General features: G+C 39.4%; 1 protein-coding gene across 10 annotated transcripts; it reads right to left on the bottom strand.

The window, feature by feature from the left end:
* Positions 1–349: 349 nt before the first annotated feature.
* On the bottom strand, positions 350–20,510 carry LOC135491688 (tubulin tyrosine ligase 3-like). Of its 10 annotated transcripts, none has more exons than XM_064777708.1 (17): positions 19,780–20,510; positions 19,187–19,300; positions 18,660–18,846; positions 16,927–17,001; positions 16,508–16,656; positions 15,961–16,233; positions 15,523–15,766; positions 14,893–15,258; positions 13,320–13,441; positions 12,933–12,994; positions 12,523–12,671; positions 12,049–12,289; positions 11,767–11,880; positions 11,364–11,617; positions 10,466–11,062; positions 5,853–5,881; positions 4,151–4,350 (listed from the first exon to the last, which is right to left on the bottom strand). In XM_064777708.1, the coding sequence occupies exons 1-17, from the start codon at positions 20,335–20,337 to the stop codon at positions 4,288–4,290; spliced, it is 3,597 nt and encodes a 1,198-aa protein (XP_064633778.1). In that variant the 5' UTR covers positions 20,338–20,510; the 3' UTR covers positions 4,151–4,287. The 10 variants fall into 10 exon arrangements, 8 of the variants coding, with proteins under 8 accessions (XP_064633773.1, XP_064633774.1, XP_064633780.1 ...); XR_010447862.1 differs by lacking the exon at positions 5,853–5,881 and adding an exon at positions 8,249–8,974 and having other exon boundaries at positions 4,231–4,350; XM_064777707.1 differs by lacking the exon at positions 5,853–5,881 and adding an exon at positions 8,837–8,974 and having other exon boundaries at positions 4,282–4,350.
* Between the last annotated feature and the right edge of the window lie 23 nt (positions 20,511–20,533).

Genomic DNA, 20,533 nt, shown 5'->3' with positions numbered 1-20,533 from the left:
TAATTTTGCGAGCTCAATAAACTCACAACAACGTGTACAATATGTGCGAAGAAGTAAGCAGTGTCAATATTTTCCGCATTTGCCGGGACTACTAGTTATTCTTCTCACTAATAGGTGGCAGCATAGACATTTGACCTGCAACGTACCTGAAACGTAGTAGTTCTACTCTCTTAGCTCAGATGGCGCCACCTGAAGGTGATGAAGACGACTTAATGTCACACAGATTTACTGTGCCTCTATGTTCTTTGAGGACCATGTTCTTCAGAAATGACATTTGGCCATTGAGACAGTAGACCGGCCTGGCCCTTCCCTTCGACTGATGTTCTTTTGTGAGCAATGACAAACAATATATTATATTCTCATTTATTGTTGGTACAAGCCAGTAGACAATCTACACTTGGTACAAGATTATAAACAATTAGTGTAAAGCTTCAAAAGTGCAATTTCTAGTGCAGTGAAACTGACAGCGGCAAGAGCCGCGATCTCAAGACAATGCCGGCCGGCACTAAACGATCATTTCATAGTTCCTGTGTAGAGGTTGCTGAAAATATACATCTGAAAATGTGCACAAACAGTGGCGTGACTTTTTCTTATACATCGGATAACCGCCCTTCACACAGGGAATTCAGTAAACTAATTATTGCCGGCCTTGGGTTAATCTCGAGATATCCTGCCTTTAAGCTTGTTACAAACAGAGTAAAAAGAACTATTTTTATCATGCAAAATGATATGATTTGCATGGAAGTCCGACGAGTTGGAAGCTTACTTAATATCATATTAGATGTAGAACTCCACAAACATTTATTCTCACTGCTCCACAATATTGTGCAAACAATTTATAAAGCCCAGTCAATAAATAAATGAAGCTGATAATTTTTCACATGATTATACGCAGAAAATAAACTCTGTCAGAAAATTGAATGTTTTATAACTTATAAGACGAATCATCCTTGAAGAAAGAAACAGTTCTTGAAATTTTTACATTAACAGCTTTTAACATACTTTCTGCAATGTTGCAACATAGTCGTCATCAATGAGATATAACACAGGTAGATGCATAAATATTTTAGGAATGAAATTATTAATGCATAAGATGATAAGATAACATGATGCAAAAGACAGTTTTAACAAGAATACTATTTTGACTTGAGGCACACATTACATTTTCAGCAGATTTACCAAATACATATTAAGCGGTTATTCAAAAGGAGAGAAAAAACTTAAGACTTACAATTTAGTATCTCTAAATAGGCCTATGTTGCCTCGAATAGAAGCAAAAACATACAAGACATAAAACCTACAGTTGCTGTCAGAAGTGAATGTCCATGTCCTTTTGGGTATCTAATGCACAAAGAACAGGACCCGTTTCTTCAAAGTTTGGCTTTTATCATTTCTAACTTCTTGATCAGCAAATCTCCAACTTGGTGTGTGTCCCTAGATAAGATTCAATAAAATGTGAACTTGAAAAATCTGTCCTGTAGTTTGAACACAGAGGCCCAAAACAATGTAGACATTTACATATACTTCTGAAGCCAACTGAAGTGATATACTTCAAGCCTGTTTAGGCAAACAATGACACTTGGTAGGCGAACTTAAATCAACTTGTCCAATGATTAAAAATAAAAAGTGGTATATTTCTACATTCCTTGGCTACATAATCAGAATAGATATATTTTCCATGAATCAAGATATATAATCATGAAAATAACAGTAATAAAATCTCACAGATAAAATCACTAAAACCACTTGTACATGTAGAAACGTAGCTGTGGTTGATAAAGCTAAAATTTGTAATAATGCCAGGGATAATCTCGAGACCCCCCCCTTAAATTTTTACACATTCAGCAATTCTTCTAATAGCTCTGGTGTAATTGATAAGTAGACATATATATGTGAATCTGAATCTGAATTTTCTGTTTTGAGCACAAAAATATAAATAAAGATAAACTCATCATAGTTAAATGAATAATAGCAACTTGATTTATTTCTGATAATTAATCAAAGCATAATTTCCGAATTCATGACTTAGTTCAGGGGTCTGTGCAATTTATGGCACGTAGTAAGGTTAATCTAGACTCGGAGATGTGGAAAACCCTCGGAGAGATGGTTGCTGATTCCACAAGATGATTACAACAGCCTTTCTGCCAAACCATGGTTCCTCCCTATGACCTGGGCTTCTGAAGCCCGATTGTTTCATGATTTTTAGAGTCATCAATCTAAAAACTTTAGATCATGACAACCTTTTACAATCTTAGTAAAAATAAATCAAGCTTTAGATAAAAATTATACGATTTCAACAAATATCAACAGAGCACACCAACCAAATTCCCAACTATATTACAAACCAAACACCAAATAAAAATATACAAAACAGACCATAACACAATAAGCATGTCCCAGAAAAAAGGCCAGACATGTTGCAAAAATGAGCCTGACTATAGTTTCTAAAACATGCTGTACAGAGATATAGCATATAGAAACAAACAATATCACAGATAATTTGAAGAAGTTAGACTCCAAGGTGTGCCCGTTTGTGCAAATTTACTGAAAAATTTACCAAGTATCATTATGAACAAATGACTTCACGGACATGACCTGTCTAAGTCTGACAAACTGGCCAGCTATGTTAAAGGTCCAGTACATCCATCGAATATTTGACCACTGTAGTTTGAGTTTTGATATATCACAACATACCCCGTGCTGCCGCTATGTGTTGTGACAGCACAGCTGAGGTATGCTGGCTGTGGCATTGTACAAATGATGGTCACTATGTACACAAATGGACATGGAAGTACTGGGCCTTTAAGACAGCTGCAACAATAGTTGGTAATAATGAAAGCACAATTTTGAGTATTTTACAAAGGCAAATTTTAAAAACTTGCAAACCATGGCTGCCACGCTTTAACTGCAAACCTGAGCTCTTTTTCAGCATTCCAAGTACAAACATGCAAAAATAATCACTCATGATTTTAATTATGCTCTTGCTGGCCACTACTATTCAGCCTGCCATGCTAGGTGATGTAGGTCTAATACTCAAAGCACATCAATGACGATTACAATAATTAGCTTTTAAACAATAACTTATTCAAAATATATTTCAGTCAAATTTTACCATCAGAGATATGGACAGTGTGCAAATACAAATGTATGGTGTACAAAGTTTACTGACAAAAATATGGCATCTTCGCTTCAATCTCACAGGCAATACATTTATCACTGTCAACCTTGAAATGTTCGCAAGTGTTTTAGTTTTGTGATTTTCACAAATGTGCTGTCAAACATGAATTAAAAAAGTGCAAAAATTTCAACTTTTAATGTCATTAACTTCTACAATTTGGCATCAAATGCTAAAATTGAGTTGAACGCTAATTGAAAACAAGCTAATTTGCCAACAATTTGTTTCACGAACATTTCACGGATTACAGTTAATACAAAAGTATATCCATATAATGTTGATATCTACCAGGCCCTATCAAAAACTAGAAAGAGTGGAAGAAACTCTTTCCCAGATGTTGCTACAAGGAGTTAGGAAGCACTACTTCAAACCACCAGCTAGATAGCTTAGCGAGAATATGGAAAATCTTTGAATAGCTGATGATTATTATTGATAATATGATTGGGTGTGTGATTCAAACAAGTCTTTTTCAACCCTCGACACCTGGAAGACCTTGGTTAAGTCACGCACTGAAAGCAATTGACCAGCTTCAAGAAAATGGCAAATTCTGACCAAAATCACTTTGCCATTCACCAAAGGAATGCATATGAGAATCATATCAGACAGAAAGAGGCAAAAGGGGACCTTGCATCACACTTTCACACTTACATGTTCTTCATTTCGGTAGGGACATTCGATTCAGCTTTTGGGAAAATTTGGAAACGTACTTCTGACTAAAGAATACTCTTTAGAATGCTGGTACATAGGAGCAACATTTAAAACACTGTTTTTCCTTGACTGCATCCTGCGTATCAAACTTGGTAAGGCCTTTGGTGAAATACGGAGAGGTGATTTTGGTCGTTTGATGCCAGCGTCAGTATAACCCAACACCCGGCGCGTGGAATTGATATTGGCGTTGATGTTGTAGGTTGATGGGCCGCGGTTGTACACGGCCGCTAGGAGGTGATGATGATCACGTGGCACGGTGACCGACGGTGATCTCGTCGTTAATAAAGCTTGTGTACGTGCTGACATTGGGGCGTGAGCACTCTTGGCACGCTTGTTACTCAGGTCAATGCACAAGCTGTCTTGTCGACATTTACACGTTATGTGGTTGCTGTCCAAGTGAAGGCTCATCCCGTTACCGCAGAGAGTACAAGGCCGACCAGCCTGTAGTCCATCAAGCGTCCCTGAACCTAAAGGTGAGGATATAAAAACAGTGCCAAGTTAGAGATTATACCAAGCTAGGAGAAGCACAGTAGAAAACCTGTACAGAGAGGTAAACACTGAACAAAAGGAAAATTAAGTTCAAAATTCTAGAAATCCGAAGACTTGAAGAGTTTTGAGCAACCATGACACAAGGTTTCAAAGCCTTTTGTTGATTTTACACAAATTTACCTCTCTGTTACAGGGCAAATTTAAAGAGTTTAGCAACCAGAGAAGCTCCCAAGTCCAGTCATCCAAGTTGGTACAAATAGCCCATCTCCATGCTCAAAATTTCAGGTCTTCAAGATCAAATTTTGCCTGAATTTTAATTGCAAATGGATTCTTTCACTCAGCTTTGAGCATAAGGCTTTGTTTCTTTCATAGCAGCACATCAGGTGTTCCTAAATCAATACTATACGAACATGGTTATAATTTTATAGCGCTATCAATACAATGACCATAAAGAGCTGAAGCTTCTCAAGTTACTGAAAAGAAACAAATATACAAAATCTATGTTGAGGATGAAAGCCGTCACCAGCAGAAAAAATTGCTCCCACCACCTGTCTGCCCGGGTGAAAGATTTAAAAGAATCGAGCTGGGACAATTATTTCATTTATTATTTTAGATATCTGCAACACCTCTGATGTCTGATAGGAAAAGGTTTTAACTGGAATTTCTGGCAAAAATTTCAGTATGAGTTTGAATGAAATGTCAAATTTATGATACAGTCCAAGCATCCATTTCATCCCAAGCAGAAGAATGGGGCTGACCATACATTGATACATGCAGTCTGACCTCAATTAGTTTCCTTAATGCCCTGACTGATACCTTTGTTGATAGCTTCTGAATTCTTGCAGAGAACTCAAAATTGCTCCAGTTGATTTTTGAATCGGAAGAATTCACATTGATTCGCGTCGTCAAACTTGTGATTGTTTCATACTGTGTGGGTGGGGATAATGTTGTTTGATCTCCTTGAGGAGAGTTGCCTTGTCAAATTCTGCTTCTGGGGAAAAAAATATCTTATGTAACCTTAGAAGTGCAGAAAGTGCCACTGCTTTAAGCGGTTGTAAGCATTGTGAATTAAATCGGAATCTTTGGATGATGTGTATGTTTACCTTGGTGTGGTTCTACCAAAAATTGTGTTGCGTGATCACATAGGTGCACCAACTTCTGCAATGTCTGATTGCAAATGTGTCAATTTAGAAAGAGTTGCAATTAGCATACATGGTCTAAAACCAGCAAAAATGGTATATAACCTACGCCGTGGACCATTTCAGGCTAGTATAGCACTGCTCATCATCAGCCTGGCATACCCACATCTTGTTGAGACTTGTGTTCAAGACATTCACTGACATGAAATGTTACTTTTGTTGCCACTTTTAAAATCCAATCATCTCTCCACCCTTTTATGGAATAAACTTCCCAATATTTGTTTACGCCTTGATACGGACCGGTCCAATCTAAGGTTAAATGGCTAAAGGATACTACATACCAAACTGCCCTCAGTTTTTGGGTCGCGAACTGAAAAGTCAAATATTTATCATGTTTAAAATTTGGTGTTGAGTTGCTCATATTTTCTGGTCCGCATGAAAGGATCTAAAGGAGGGAAATCGACATCATGAGATGAGATGATAATTGGCCCTATCCTTACATTCTAAGACGGAACATTCAACCCTGAAAATTTTTTGAGAGACTGGTGGTCAACCTCATTAAATTAGTCAGTGCAGCACAATCGAGCAAAGCTGGGAATATCAAGCAGATCAACTAGTTAGTAGCAAGGACTTTAAATCACTATCAGGGATGTTTAAGAAAAATCCACGACTATAAAGCCTAAGAAAGTCATACTTCCATCATGTATCACTAGCCTACCACCAGACACTCGTGCAAAATCCCCGGTGTAAGTCCGCTGATTTTGCAGGTGGCCGACCTTTTGGATTTTCATTCTTAAATCGTGTATCAATACGTTTTTTTCTAGACTGAAGTACCACCAACCCTGTAAAAGCAGGAAAGGAGAAAACTTCAAAAGAAGCAAACAATCATTTTGTTCATGAAAAGAGCCAGCAAACAGACAGCTCCAATGTTTTACCACTTAGCAGGAGCAAAAGTGGGGTCGAATAACGAAACAGAAACAGCCAGTTGTAAGAGTAGTGTCAGGAAACCAGTGTCTACTGCAGGTGACAATCAGCACAGATTGTTTGTTCCAGTCTGGTTGCTTGGAGAAGCTCACACACTGGGGATGCGCAATATCTTTCACTGCGTTGAGTGGCACTTTGTTGTATCTGTCACTAAGCTAACAGCATTGAGTTACTCGGATTAACACACCATTTCATCATTCTATTTGTACAGTCTAAGATTTGCGTGTTGACGGTCTTATGCTATAAATCCAACTCCCCTGATTTTCTGCAATAACAATAACTTTAAGTGAGCACAGTCCAGAGAGAGAAGAATGCACTGGAAGAAGTTCAGAAGCTATCAACAATTTCATGGCTCATAGAAAGGACCGGAAACTGGAAATCTGCAGATCGAGAGAGGTGAAGGATATTTTAATGACCTTGACCCAGGGCTCTTTACCAACAGGGCAAAAATCAGTGCCATTGTTGAAAACCTTTTCAAAAAATGCTTTGAATGATATTTTCGGCAAATGCTGAAAAGCTTTAAAGGACACCTATCCTGGTACACCGCATTTTCTGCCACCCTTTCATTAGATTATTGAAAGGCATCCAGTCAAGGCAAATAATGCACAATGTTGAAATAAAACCAACCATGCCAAAAAGTTATGGTGCATGTGCGAGCAGTAGCAATGATGCAGGGAAAACACTGTACAGGGTGAAGGAACAGAGGCCTACAAAGGACTTCAAGAACAACATCAACAAAGTTGTCACCGAGTCTTCTTTCCCGTTTCATTCCAATAGCTATCTGCCTTTAATAGGCTGTCTGTCCTTGAATACAACTTACCGTGTATGACGATCAGTCAGCAAAGTAGCAAGTCCAGGTCATGTCGTCCGTCGGTCAAAATCTCCACATATCCAAATTCGTCCTTGTTTTTCCGTGTTGTTTTTAATGTCGACTTGGTCATTACATCAATCTCTAGTCCCGACCCGCCAGATTTTTATTTATTGAGACGTTTCTATCTTTTTCAAAACTATCCAACAGCAGCTCAGAATTTAAAGCAAAATCTGTCTCATCATGGTACTGTCTTGGGATCAAACGAACGAGGTCAATCCTGTGTTGGGTGGCACTTTGTTTGTTATTTATAGTCACACCAAAAACCAGGCCATTTTACAATGTGAACAATGTGAAAAATCTTAAGCTCTTTCAACTAGAGTTTGCCCAAATTGAACAGATATGATTCATAAACTAAACTGAAATGTTTCTGTATCGTTTGGTTAAACTTTGCTGAAATGAACTTTTGATATCAAGCAAGTCGTGATTGTTAGTACTTACAGTGTGTGTGTGTGCAGTGGGAGTGTGCTTCTAGATCAGTCATGAACAAGCCTACAAAGCTATACCGGCGAACGAGGGAATCCCACTCTTAGATTTTTTTTGGGGTATGTCGTCATCAAAAGTGTTGTGTGTACAGTAGGATATCAGCTTCGTTAAGTTATCATCCGAATTTTATGCATCAGGGCAGAGTTAGGCTAAGTCAGAGAGCGAGACCTGGCTAGAGATTATGCCAATGGTGGGGTCGCACCAGGGATCTTCGAGGCCGCTGACTGCCAGCTGAGATTCCAAGCCACCAGACCACAGCGACTCCTGTCACATTCAACAATCATTTGGGGTTCACTCCTGCAGTACAAAAGACTTCAAAGTGGATTGGTCCTGTTAAAAAATATAGCTTTGTCACTTCTCCACGGTGCAGAAGACTAAAAATTTTGAGGAAAGACGTACATTAGCTAGATATACTTGAATTAATGCATGCATATGATCCAGACGGAGCAGTTCGAAACTCATCAGACATGGAATAAGAAAAAGAGTATAGTTGAGACGCTGACACAGGGAGATGGATAAAGGATGGCCAGACACACAGGCATTAACTTGATTGAGAGGAATTGGAAAGAAATGTTTGGAAGGGACATTGATGAAAATTGTTATCCTCCAGATGGAATGGTAGCGACTGGTCACTTTTTTTGTTTCAGTTTTGGCCCCCTAGTGGCCAAAATTTCAATTGCAACTTGCATTCTACAGACCATTATATACACTCTAGTGAAGTGTTTGCATTTGCCAGAGTCTCTGCCCCGACAAAGTCTTGTGGGTGCATGCAAACAACAGTGTACCAAATCAGACCCTCTCCCCTCCATTTGGAGACTGCCTCACGGATTAAGGACCGAGTGGGTCATAAATCATTAACACTGACAATTTTAAATTCCATCAAAAGTAGGAAAACAAAGGTGTGGAAAACTGTTAAATTAGGACAAATAGTTATTCAGTGTGGGTGCTCAGTGGGGTAAGGTCGTAGAGTACTGGAATCATACCTACACACGGGCAAGGGTTAATAGAGATGCGTCTTTATGACAGGAAGTTTATAGGTCTCATAGCCTGTCAGCCGTTTGGGTAGAGGGAACTTCACGTTGACTATCTGGGTGGCTTTCATGCCATTTTTCCTATGCTTTTTACCTTAAAATAAATGTTTAGTAAGGATGTACCTGTAGAGGTGAATGGAGGGTGATGTTCAATGTTAGAATGGTTGTTCAGGGATAGTCAGTAGAAAAGTATGTTAAGGACCAGTGGGGGGACTATTTGAGCATGGATCTCGGAATAATAGTATGAAGTCAGGATGAGAGAGAGTTTAAGGAAACCAACCCATGTTAACACTGCTGATTACATTGGTTGTCTCACCAAAACTGGTTTCTCGCCAAAAACTGGTAATATGTTGGTCGTCTCACCCAAAACCGTGAGGTTGGAGCTAAAATGCACCAGGAAAACTTGTCCACATCAGCAGATATACCATATTATGAGTTGTTCAGAAAATAAAAGCCAGTATCGCATTTGGCAGAAGAAACCTTATCCTTATTCCCAAGAAGAAGAAAAATCCTATTCTTTTTTCAACAGATGAACCATGGGCACTTGGTTAGTCATGTTAGTAGAAGCAGAAAGTGAGATCGATGGGATTTTTGCGTGAGTCTCAAACTTCAAGCCATAATTGTAGCCTTAGAAGCATTCCAAACACAAATTTTACCAATTGGGATGAGAATTTGGTTCAATTTCGACCACTTTCCTCAGAATTTTCATGAGTAATATTAAAAGGAAGTGCTCTGAAATTGTTTCCTTATAAAGGGATTTATGTTAGGAGATTTTCAGGAAGGGGTAGCAAAATACTGGCCAATGTAAGACAAGATGAACTTCATCCAGAGAGACCCAAGGTGTTGAATGAAGTTAATTACAGGTGAATATTTGCGATCATGCAGAGAGACTAAAGTGGACCACAGACAAGTGATCTTTTATTGCAGTTGATGTCATTTCTGTAACAGACAGTACATGTAAATGTATGTAGTCGCCTATCGCAGTGGATGACCAATCTTGCCCAAAGACAAATGACCTTAGAAATGAATATTACACATCTCAGCAATAAAAATCCCTTGTCTGCAGTGTACTTTAGCTACATTGTCATTGGATTCTTGAGCAGTGTGATTAGGATGATAGATTTAAAATCTGTACAAGTTTATCATATGACTATCTATATTTACATGTTCAAAAATGGATTTCAACCCAATCCATTTCTGACAGTTTCTAACTATGTATTCGGCACAGCTACAGGGTTTCGCACCGTAGCGTGATGGGCATGAAATGGATTTTTGGACTTGAAAAATCTGAGTTTCGGGGATTCAGTCGGATGTCTACGTGGGGTGGGGATAGGGCACCCAACGTAAGGCACTTGAGGGAATCTTGGCCTTGGGTCTGGGAGACTGATCAGAGCACCGTCACTCTTTTGATCGTCAAGCCGCTTTCTTGGTGCCCCTCGTCGGATGGGTACAGGCCGCTTTATCATGTATGGCGTAGAGGTAGCAGGATCCTGCGACCTCGCCTTGAAATTCGGTCTAAAATACTTAGACGCTGGCCAACTCTCTGCCGTTTCCTTCGTCTCATCTAATTTGTAAGTTGGGTTACCTTTATTCCCCATTTTGACTGGTTTGAAATCCGCTGCCGCTACATTCGTCATCCTCATTGGCAACTTCTCACGCTCCACTAGAAGGACTTTATGATCCAATGAAACTTTTTGAGACTTCTTCGTTTCCGTTTTAGCACTTGTGACGCTCCCGCTTTTGACGCTACAATTTTCTGATTCAGCTACTGAACTGTCTTGCTTAGTACTAGAATTACTGCCGATTGGTTTAGAGTCTTTCTCCTTCTTATTCATGTCACCAGATGCCACACTATCTTTCTTCGTATCTTTGGTTGAATTATGTGGAGGTGTTTTAGCATGAGTCATGTTATACTTCACCGGGGTATGCGACTGAGATTGACTTGGAGCAGATGATGGTGCAGTTTTCCCCGTGGTAACCATTTTCGGGGCAGGCACTTTCTGCATATATGGATTGTCCTCCGTATTTTTTATCACAATCGGCATGTACGGTTTACGTATTCCCTGCCCCTCAACTGAAAGGTTTATTCCAATATATGGCGGCACAGTCACTGGATTTTGTTTGAACGCCAACTCAAAGTCACCAGTATCACAGTTCCTATCATATTTTCGGTCAATCACAACTGGAAAGAGGAGTAAACCGTAGAAGTATTGGTTTTAAAGGTAAAATTACAACATCATAACCCAAAAGTGTCTGACAGACCCATAATGATTCTACTGATGACCTATATAGGTGGCAATCTTTCCAACCCAGCCAGACAAGCCCAGAAGAGTCATGAGGGTGTATCATTCACCCATTTCCGAGGGCACATTTGTCCAGACGTCACCACAAAATCAACATCAATGAGCTTACTGATAAGATTGCGTCAACTTCAAAACAAAACAAAGAATTTACAGGAACTGAATGTAATGCAATATGCTAACCTTTCATTGTGTCCTCTATTACGTTATGGCACAGCCTCGTAGTCACAGGTGTACTCGCTGACATTGTTGGACTGGAGTTGATCTCAATCAGCCATGGATTCAGATCGTCGGTGAGCATGAAGTCAGCACCGTACAATTCAAACGACGATTTACGATACTCGACGACGTCTTGCGTTGACAAGAGCGAACAGATCACAGATTTTTTCATTCCTGGATAGATTTTTTCCTCCCATGCTTGTCCTTGGCCTCGGCCCCTGCAACAACAACAACATAAAAAGATAAGACCAGCATTAGCATTGGCATTCACTCTTCAGGTAAACAGAATTTCTGATGTAAGTCTCGTTCTAATGCAATTCAAACCCAAGATCTATTGCATTTTTGACCAGCAGTACATTGTACTTACGCCAGGAACTGTTTGAATGTTTCTGAATCCCACATATTATCACGTGGAAGACTCTTCGATCGAGGTCCATTTGAGTAATGCTTCTGTATCGAGAAGTTGGAGAGGTGGATTGCCCTGAAAGACAAACAGCAGCAAAATTATCTCCTAGTGATTTTGAAATAGGTGTATCTTTGTGCCACACATACTTATTTTCTTCTGGGCTTTGTCTAGTAAACAGTCCAACTTGGCCCCCTGGGTTTTTTTTATGTATTTCAGCTTCAACTACAAATAAATAGGACTTACTCATTGAAATTATCGAGAGTAAATTGTTGTGAGCAGAATCTGAGGTAGCACTCCTTATAGAACCATATCGTGAGTGGATTCCAGTCCGTCACCAGGAACCATTGTCGGATGTCAAACTTGGTGTTGTACACTAATAGAGGGCGCTCTATGTACTTCTGCACTACATATTTGCCTTCTTTCTTGACAACGCTACTGGATACGAGTTTGCACATTTCTTCCAAGTTGTCATACACCATGATGCCTACAAATAGACAACAAACAGGTGTGGATAAAGAAACAGCAAAAATGACTCAATCCATGAAAACATTTCAAAGAACTTGGCAACGGAAGTATTCAAGTCACAAAAGGTCGCAAGGTGTCAGGAATCAAACCAACAAGAATGGAATTATGAGTCCGACATCATTATCACCAATCTGATCACCCTTCTTCTCAATGACTATATGCAAAACATTGATTAGTGGCACAAACTCTCACCTCTGCCTCGAGACTTTGCTCCCGGTTTCACAATCCACACATTCCTGATGCCATCCAAATCAAACTGGGGGTTCTGCTGGCGTATCTTACTGGCTATCAGTTCACACTCCTGGACCCGGGAAGCCGCATTCGTGATTATAGCACCATCACTGAAACATGTCAAAAGATTGTAATGTAAAGGAACTCCTGGCAAGAGTGACCTCCAAACATTAAAGCATGAATGCCAGAAATATAACGATGTGAATGTCCAGTGGCTCATTTCAACAGAAAAACTTGTGCTGTCCACTGATCTAAATCCAGGTTCTTCAAATGAGCAACTGTAGTGTGGAGAGTGTCTCTTATTAGCCAAATCCAGCTGTCCCTATCATTGCTACCGCAATCATCAACAAACTCTACTTTTCTTTACTTACTTGATTATTCTGTAGTATGACTGAATGAGTTGGTCCCAGGCGGAATCACTCAGAAGATGCGGCTGCAAATAAAGAAAGAAAGAACAACTAAGTGAAGTCAGGTTGTAGGTTCACAAGGTCATTGTCAATCTCCTTTGTGAGGAACTCTCAATATTAAGTTTTCAGCACACGTAATGGCCCAAAGATCTTAGGGATAATATTGATACTCAACATGGACACATTGCATCAGATATCAGCAAATCATTTTCGATGAGGCATAAAACCAAGATTACTCATTGCTGGTAGCTGTGCTCCCTGTAAATCGAGTGCAGAGACAGACAAAGAAACAAGCCAACATCAACACTTTGATCTACAACCAAAAGTGTAAGAACTTCACTGGCTACTCACGTCATCCCATCGGTCGATATCCATATGAGCTTTGAACGCCAACCATCTCTCACACTGTTGGATTGCCTGGTCGATAATCCTCATGCCAACAGGTGCACCCTGTTGTTTCTTCGGCCGAGACACTAAAACAGGAAACAATTATAAGAAGGTGCATGAGAGACATCAAGATGTATAGTTACAATTCAATCTTTGCAATATGGTTTTACGGAGTCTATTACAGCAACAACAGGCATGTCTCAAAATTGACTATTGTAAACAGCAGACATTCTTCGATGCATCTGTACATCGTATACCACAATCAGTGTGTACATTTTGGTGTACATTGTCAATGATATAATTATGGCCTGGGTCCGCTTTGCTGATCACAAAGATGTGATAAAATAAACATTCTGTAAAAGAGTGCAACAAGTTCACCATTTTTGGCTGGGTTTACAAACAGTTCACATGTCCCTTGTAACATGTCACTTTAAGAAGGAACAAGTCGTTTCCAAAAAGCTTTCTTCAAACGATTCACTCTGTCACTTTTACCACTTGTCATGTCATGTTTCCAAACCAAAACCAATTACCAAACAAGCCTGCGACAAGTGACATGTGACACATGCACTGTGACAAGTATGCGTCAACCCAGCCTAAAAAAGCGACACCAACCAAGAACAGAGACAGTGCCTAGTTGCTGTTTAAACACTCAGAACTACACGATTCAACTCATATCTCAACTCCACAATAACAAATTCTCAAAACCTGCAGATCACATCTACTCTGCACATACCGTCAGGTACAGGAAGACCTAATAATCTCAGAAGAACGCCTGAAATAATCGCGAAAGATGCCACAAGACTGATCAAAATCACTTCATTTATTAAGAGCAGTGGACTGGTTAAGTGCAATGGAACTCATTTTATTTAGCTTCTACAAATCTCACAATCATACACCATTGTCTCCTTGATTCTTTCCATGTGTTGAGACAATGATCATCCCTAGTTTGACAAGCTACGTGAAATATGTTACAATTTAGGAGTGAAACTGTTAGGAGTTTGTTACAGAGTTACAACAATTAAAAAGTTCAGTATAAAAGCAATAGTTTTCTTGCTGGACGCAACCAAACATCATGTGCATCACATGTTGTTTTCTTTCAGGAGTTCTGCTTTCCTTCAAATAACAAACGCACCCAATATCACAAGTCTCCTTGCTGACCCACCAGACAAATTTTCTATTAAACTCTACCCCCGTCCCATAAAAACTGACCGAAATTTTGTTCTTTTCATAGAAAGGCCAGGAACTAAAAAAGGCAAGTCATCCATAGTAGATTTTAAGGATGAGACAACTCAAAACCATCACTGTACACATTATTGTTTTTTGCAACCAATGTGTGAACCAGGCCAACAGATAATTACAGAAATTCAAGGCAACCAGTAATAAAGCCAGGTTTTATGAGCATACTGATGAGGATTTTGCATTTTGGTGAGGAATGTTACTTCTGAACTGTATACTCTAGTACTTTTTGCCTTTAAGTGTGATGTGCAATGAGTAGGACATCTCACATCACAATAGAAATATAGGTGTTAAGTCTTACTTTGGTTAAACAAGCCAGTGGCAGTGTCAGTACTGTCACAAAGTTCTGACAAGTCCTCTGCCACTTTTTCTTTCTCATCCGAAACCTTTGCCCCATCAGGTGAATTACTACTACAAGCACATGGGTTAGCTTGCATACTGCCAGGTCTAGACCTAGTGCAGTCTGAATTCATACATGGTGTTGTGGGGGCAGTCGGCGGCCGAGATCCTCCAGTCTTCTCCCCATCTTTCTCCCCATCCTTTTTGTCCACTTTGTCATCACTTGGGGGTTCCTCTTCTTCCGTTTTGCTTTCAGGACTCGATCGACCGGTGTATCTCTGTGTCACATGCCGAATGATGCTCTGACAGGCAGTTAGTCGGAAATCATCTGAAAAAAATGAGAGAATTAATGCAATATTTCGTTGAATTTGGACAAAACCTTGCCCAGATTCAATATGGAAGACAATTGTTGACTTGACTTGACAATAGTGTCTGACAGTCAATGCATCATTTCTGGCAAGACCCCCAAGTGTCGATTTCGTAGTAGTTTATGAAGCGGTCTTAGATTGGTGATAGCAGAGCAGTAGGAAACCTTCATTTTGGGTTGAGTGTCCAGTCAGGATGTCTTTCAATATAAAATTTCATTTCTTACCGATAAATGCAGCTTTCTCCTCCTCCATACTGAGTTTATAACAGCGTGGGAAAAACGTCATACAATTGGCGTTATCATACCAAGACACATTCCGTAAATTCACGCAAAGTCCAACTTTTGTCGTAAACGATCCAGCCTTGCAATAATGATTGACCATCTGGTCTCTGTTCAGGAAGCGATAATCAACAGCGTCCCGCCGTATACACCAGATAAACGTTGGAGATGAGTTACGGACAATTCGTGACTGAAACAGATGTGAAAGAGCTTGAGAATACAGATCAAACAAATTCTTTCATAGATTTAGTTGTTTTTCCTATCAATATCAGCAAAAACACATTGGGGAAGTAATGTGTTTTTGATATCAGGCAATATTTCAGATTTCTTCAACCTTTTTTCTTTCCTATCTGTTTTTTTCGAATTTTTCAGGAAAACGCTCACCATGATTCCATAGATGCCCCCCTCCTCCTCCCATGGTGGAATAGTATTCTCATCATTTTTCATCACATCCAGGGCAGTATCATCATCGTCATCATCGTCGTCATCATCATCATCATCATCTGAATCATTCAAGCTTTTATCCTTTGATTTACTTGTTCTTGGAGTCCTCTTCTGTGGCACTGAGGGCTTGTAGAACTTTTCAACCCAACCTCGTTTTCGTAATGATTTCCTTACAATCGAATAGGGACCTTGGATTGTGAAAATCTTCCGATGCTGAAAAATGTTTACGATTACGTAAGCAGGTTTAAATTCATGCTATTTAGGGACTTTACCAGGTCATGATTGCTAAACATGCTTCACGGTATTTCCTTTTCAATTTTCATCACACTGACAAATGAGTGGGTATGTGGCATTGTTTATTCGATTTACCGGTGGCACATACAAAAACAATGTACGGCATAGGCCTTTAACAAATGAAAGATCACCAAAACATGTGTAGCACAAAAGCTTGACCAAAAGAACCACCAAAGAATTCAAAATAACTCACTTTAAGGGCTTTTTCTGCAGCAGTCTTGGCATTTTTTAATCGATCCAGATTGATGCTCGAGATGGATTTTTTGCTCAGCCTCCGACTAGATGGTGGTGGCATCGTTTTACTCCGTGACAGATGAGGAGTGACGTCATCATCATCAGTATCTGTAAGTTAAAACGCAGAAACCTTACATTTTTGGACACCACACCAACTTTGGACAGAAGAGGGGCTATTTGGACAGAAGGGGGTTGAAATTAGTCGACATAGCCTAAAGTACCTCACCTTAAAACTTTAGGAGTATAATAGAGCTCAAGACATACAACTTACACATAGCTACTTTAGATATTCAGTATTTAGTATACCTCATTTAGTCCAAATACTCCTTAGCAATAAGGTTCTGGGAAAACTAAGTCGAAAACATGTTTTGAACAAACCTGAGTCAGTGCCAGTGGACTTCTTCAATGGCTTTTTTTTAAAGAATAAGCCAGCATTGGACGAGTTGTATGGACCTGAAAATATTGTGACTAGTAGTTAAAAATCAATTCATTTTTTGAGAATTCTGTTGACTGACTGAGACATTCAAACATCACAGTGTAAATGCACTTAGGCACAATGTACCAAACAAAGAAGACTAGAGCAGGTAAAACCGGTGAACATGCCAAATTAGAAAAAAAGGACTTTGCACAAAGAGATTCTATTGCATGCACCACATACTTCTTATGCCTAGTCCTTTATGAAAGCAATTACAAATAAACCTCAAGTTGGTATATTTGCTTTTCATCGGACGTGACGATATCTGTAATGTGATGTGTTGTGATGTCAAAAGTAGAGCAGTAAAGTTGACACAAATAGCATACAATTTTATACATAAAAGCCTAGACCCTCAACTTGGATTTTGTACAAACTTGATAAGTGATATTGAGGCACCCAATCACATCCAACTTTGAACTGACCCTTGCATTGTTTTGGAGGTACTTGAAGCTGCTTGGTCCCAACTGTCGACTGGTCCTTTCTGACAGCCTGTTTCACCGAACCCACTGAACATTTCTTTAGAACCTTCGCATGTTTATTGTCAACTTTGCACATCAAGGGATCAACGTAACTAGCCAAATACATTTTCAAGATTTATATATCCAATGTTTCAGGAATTACAATATCAATGCAGAAATTTCCACAATTTGAGGATTATCCGCATCAGAATTAAATCCATGGTATAAGAAAAACATGATGTGCATGTACCGTTTGTACAGTATTGCGAACGGTGCTATAATCCATTCAAATAATATAAATACACATAATCCAGAGTTTCAAATCTGCCAATTAAGACAACCTGGACTGAGCGGAATAGCGCAATAACAAAAAACATTTGCACTTTGCCAAGTTTTCACAATATATTTCGATGAGAATTTTGACCAAACATTTATGAGCAAACCTCCAAAACGTTTAATCTGTGAATATGAAATTCCCACTCACAGCTGACAGTATTGAATTTCCATTATATTGAAATTTCATATGTACATGTACAGGCATGTACAATGTAGCCAGCATGCACAGATGCAATTTTAAAGCAAAATGTAGAGAATTATTCAGAAATGCAGTTTTCAGAAATACAATGCCCGATATATAAAAAGCATGTGCATTTATTGAATTTGCAATCCGAGCTACCACAGGTTTCGCTAATGGCACTCATCTTGTGCCACGTTTTTGATGAAAGACTCAAATATATTTGAAAATCATACATTGCCATTCGATCAGAGATCTTATTTTAAAACATAACTGTATAGACCTGGGAGCAACAGTGTGCACACCTGTCCACAGATCAACTTGGACAAATCAATACCGGCAATGAATTAACAACGAGATCAGTAGCAAACTAGGTTGGACCTTGAAGGACTGCTCACAATGAGGTCATCAGTTCTAATCGACTAAACATGTGTGTCTTTGAGCAGGACACTTTGCCCCACTTTTAAACATGTGTATGGAGAATGGACCTGGGAGCAACTGCATACACATCACATTCATCACCAATGAAGAGGAGCCAGAACAACCTGTGTGTATCAAATAGTTTCTTTAGTATCTTTAAAATGTGATCAACTAACTAAACTATGACTAAATCTATGCTAAAACTTTTTCTCCCAGATTTTTATTATTGGACAAGGCAACTTACTGTCTGCAAGGGATTTGGCTGCTAATGCCACAGAAGACTGTGATTTACTAGGATGTTTGATAGGAGTCAGGGTGGTCCCAGACCGTGTCAGTCTTGCTGGACTTCCTTCATTCTCACTCTTCGTGTTAGTAATCGCTGCAGTGAGTATTTTTGTGCCGTCTGGGGTGCTCCAAGCTAAATTGCTACTCTGAAACATGAAAAGAAATGATGAAAGTACATGAATGTTACTGAATTATCAATCAGCATCATAAAACTGCAAAGCACAGGAAGTTCTAAATCTCTACAACTTATATCAAGGTGAAGTAATAGCAGGCCATGATCAGTACCAAAGGGAACAGTAGCTAAATATTCCCCGCTTGACTTGCTTTGCAATTGCACTTCCTTTAATTGCAGGGTGAAAACTTGAGATCATTTTAAATTTCCTACTGGGTGCATAGTCACCTCATCAATCAATTAGAATGAACATTTTGGCTGGTGGGGTCTCCTGAGCAGGGAATGTGAATTGCACTTGATCAAGAATCACTTACCTCCTTAGCTATTTTATTATTCGTTGATTTCTTTGCCTTGGAAGTACTTAGAACAGGACTTAACCTTCCGGTGTATGGATTGATGGTTCGATGGTTACTAATTGACTGATCCAGCTGAAAATGGAACACATACGAGACTAAAAGTTTGTGAGGCCGAACAGGGAACATTGTGAATGCCCAACTGAAGAATATCAGACAATATGTTTCAATTTGTTGAGTTCTGCTTTGGTGATAACTTGAGCAGAAATGGCAACCCCAAGATTTTCTTATGTTTGCGAAGTATCCAAGGTACACCATGTATTCCAGCAAGTATAATCAAGTACATGTATAATCAAATTCTCTTTCTTACATACTTTGACAAAGGAGGAAAAAATAAACACTTGCAATTAGTTCTCGATATCCAATGAAGCTTTGTGCAGAAAATATGTCTTCAGGCAAGATCTCAGACATGTAAATTGGACGGTTACACAAAAATTACGAGTGAATTGTAATTGCAAGGGCCACTGTTCATGCCGTTGGACAGGGCGATGTTCTTTAAGTACAGTCAAGTGTGCATAAAAGTTTCACACTCAAGGTCAACAGTCAATACTCACCAGTTTTTTCTGTTTTTCTATATGCTGTTGATTTCTTGCCATAAAATCAGTCCCAAGACTTTCCGCAATAGAGGCACTCCTCGAACTGACTTTTGGTTTAAATGTAAATGTTTCAGCATCATCGACTACACGACTCGAGTTTGGGGCCGCAGGCATTGTGGCAGCTTTTGCCATTATCTCAGCATGAATCTTAGCACCTTTTTCTTTTGCAATCCTCAAACTTAGATTGTTGAAGTTTGACGCATTTTCATTCTTCACCTTTGTAATTTTTTTCCCCAGCAACAGTTTCTTTTTTGACGGAACTTTCTTCAGTGGGGCAAGGCCCGTGAGGGTGAGGTTTGTGACGGATTCTCTCCTGGAAACAGTCGATTTCATAAAATGGGGGACGTCGCTATCTATCTCTATACTCTGTCCAATTGATGTGCTTGTCGCACCGCCATCTACGAACTGTTCACTCTCTTTTGCATAAATTTTTAGAAGAGCCAACTTTCTACTGTTGTCACTGATTTTTGGAGCAAATGTAAGCTCAGGATCAACATGAGATTTGGTTCTACCCATAATCTACACACCATTGAACACCTGATGTCCATTATCAATGAATGAGGATTAAATACGGGGATCACATCATGAAATAGCTTCAGCCCAGGGCATTTTTCACAGTTTTCACTTCATAAAAACATTTCATGTTGACATTATTGACAGTCTCCATGGGCATCGCCGCCATGTTGTTATTTCGGGAAGGCCTTACAAACTC

This window comes from Lineus longissimus, chromosome 7 (genome assembly GCF_910592395.1).
Source record: "Lineus longissimus chromosome 7, tnLinLong1.2, whole genome shotgun sequence".
In the NCBI taxonomy this organism is placed as follows: Eukaryota; Metazoa; Nemertea; class Pilidiophora; order Heteronemertea; family Lineidae; genus Lineus; species Lineus longissimus.
The sequence above is the reverse complement of the archived record's forward strand: the minus strand, read 5'-3'. Positions and strand labels throughout refer to the sequence as shown.

Bases quoted from the DNA above. Each gene is read 5' to 3' on its own strand.
- LOC135491688 (XM_064777703.1), bottom strand. From the start codon at position 20,337: ATGGGTAGAACCAAATCTCATGTTGATCCTGAGCTTACATTTGCTCCA. The intron at 19,301-19,779 runs GTGAGTATTGAC...TTCCATTTTCAG, and splicing joins TAGAAAAACAGAAAAAACTG to CTGGATCAGTCAATTAGTAA. The intron at 12,290-12,522 runs GTGAGAGTTTGT...GTCTATTTGTAG, and splicing joins AGCAAAGTCTCGAGGCAGAG to GCATCATGGTGTATGACAAC.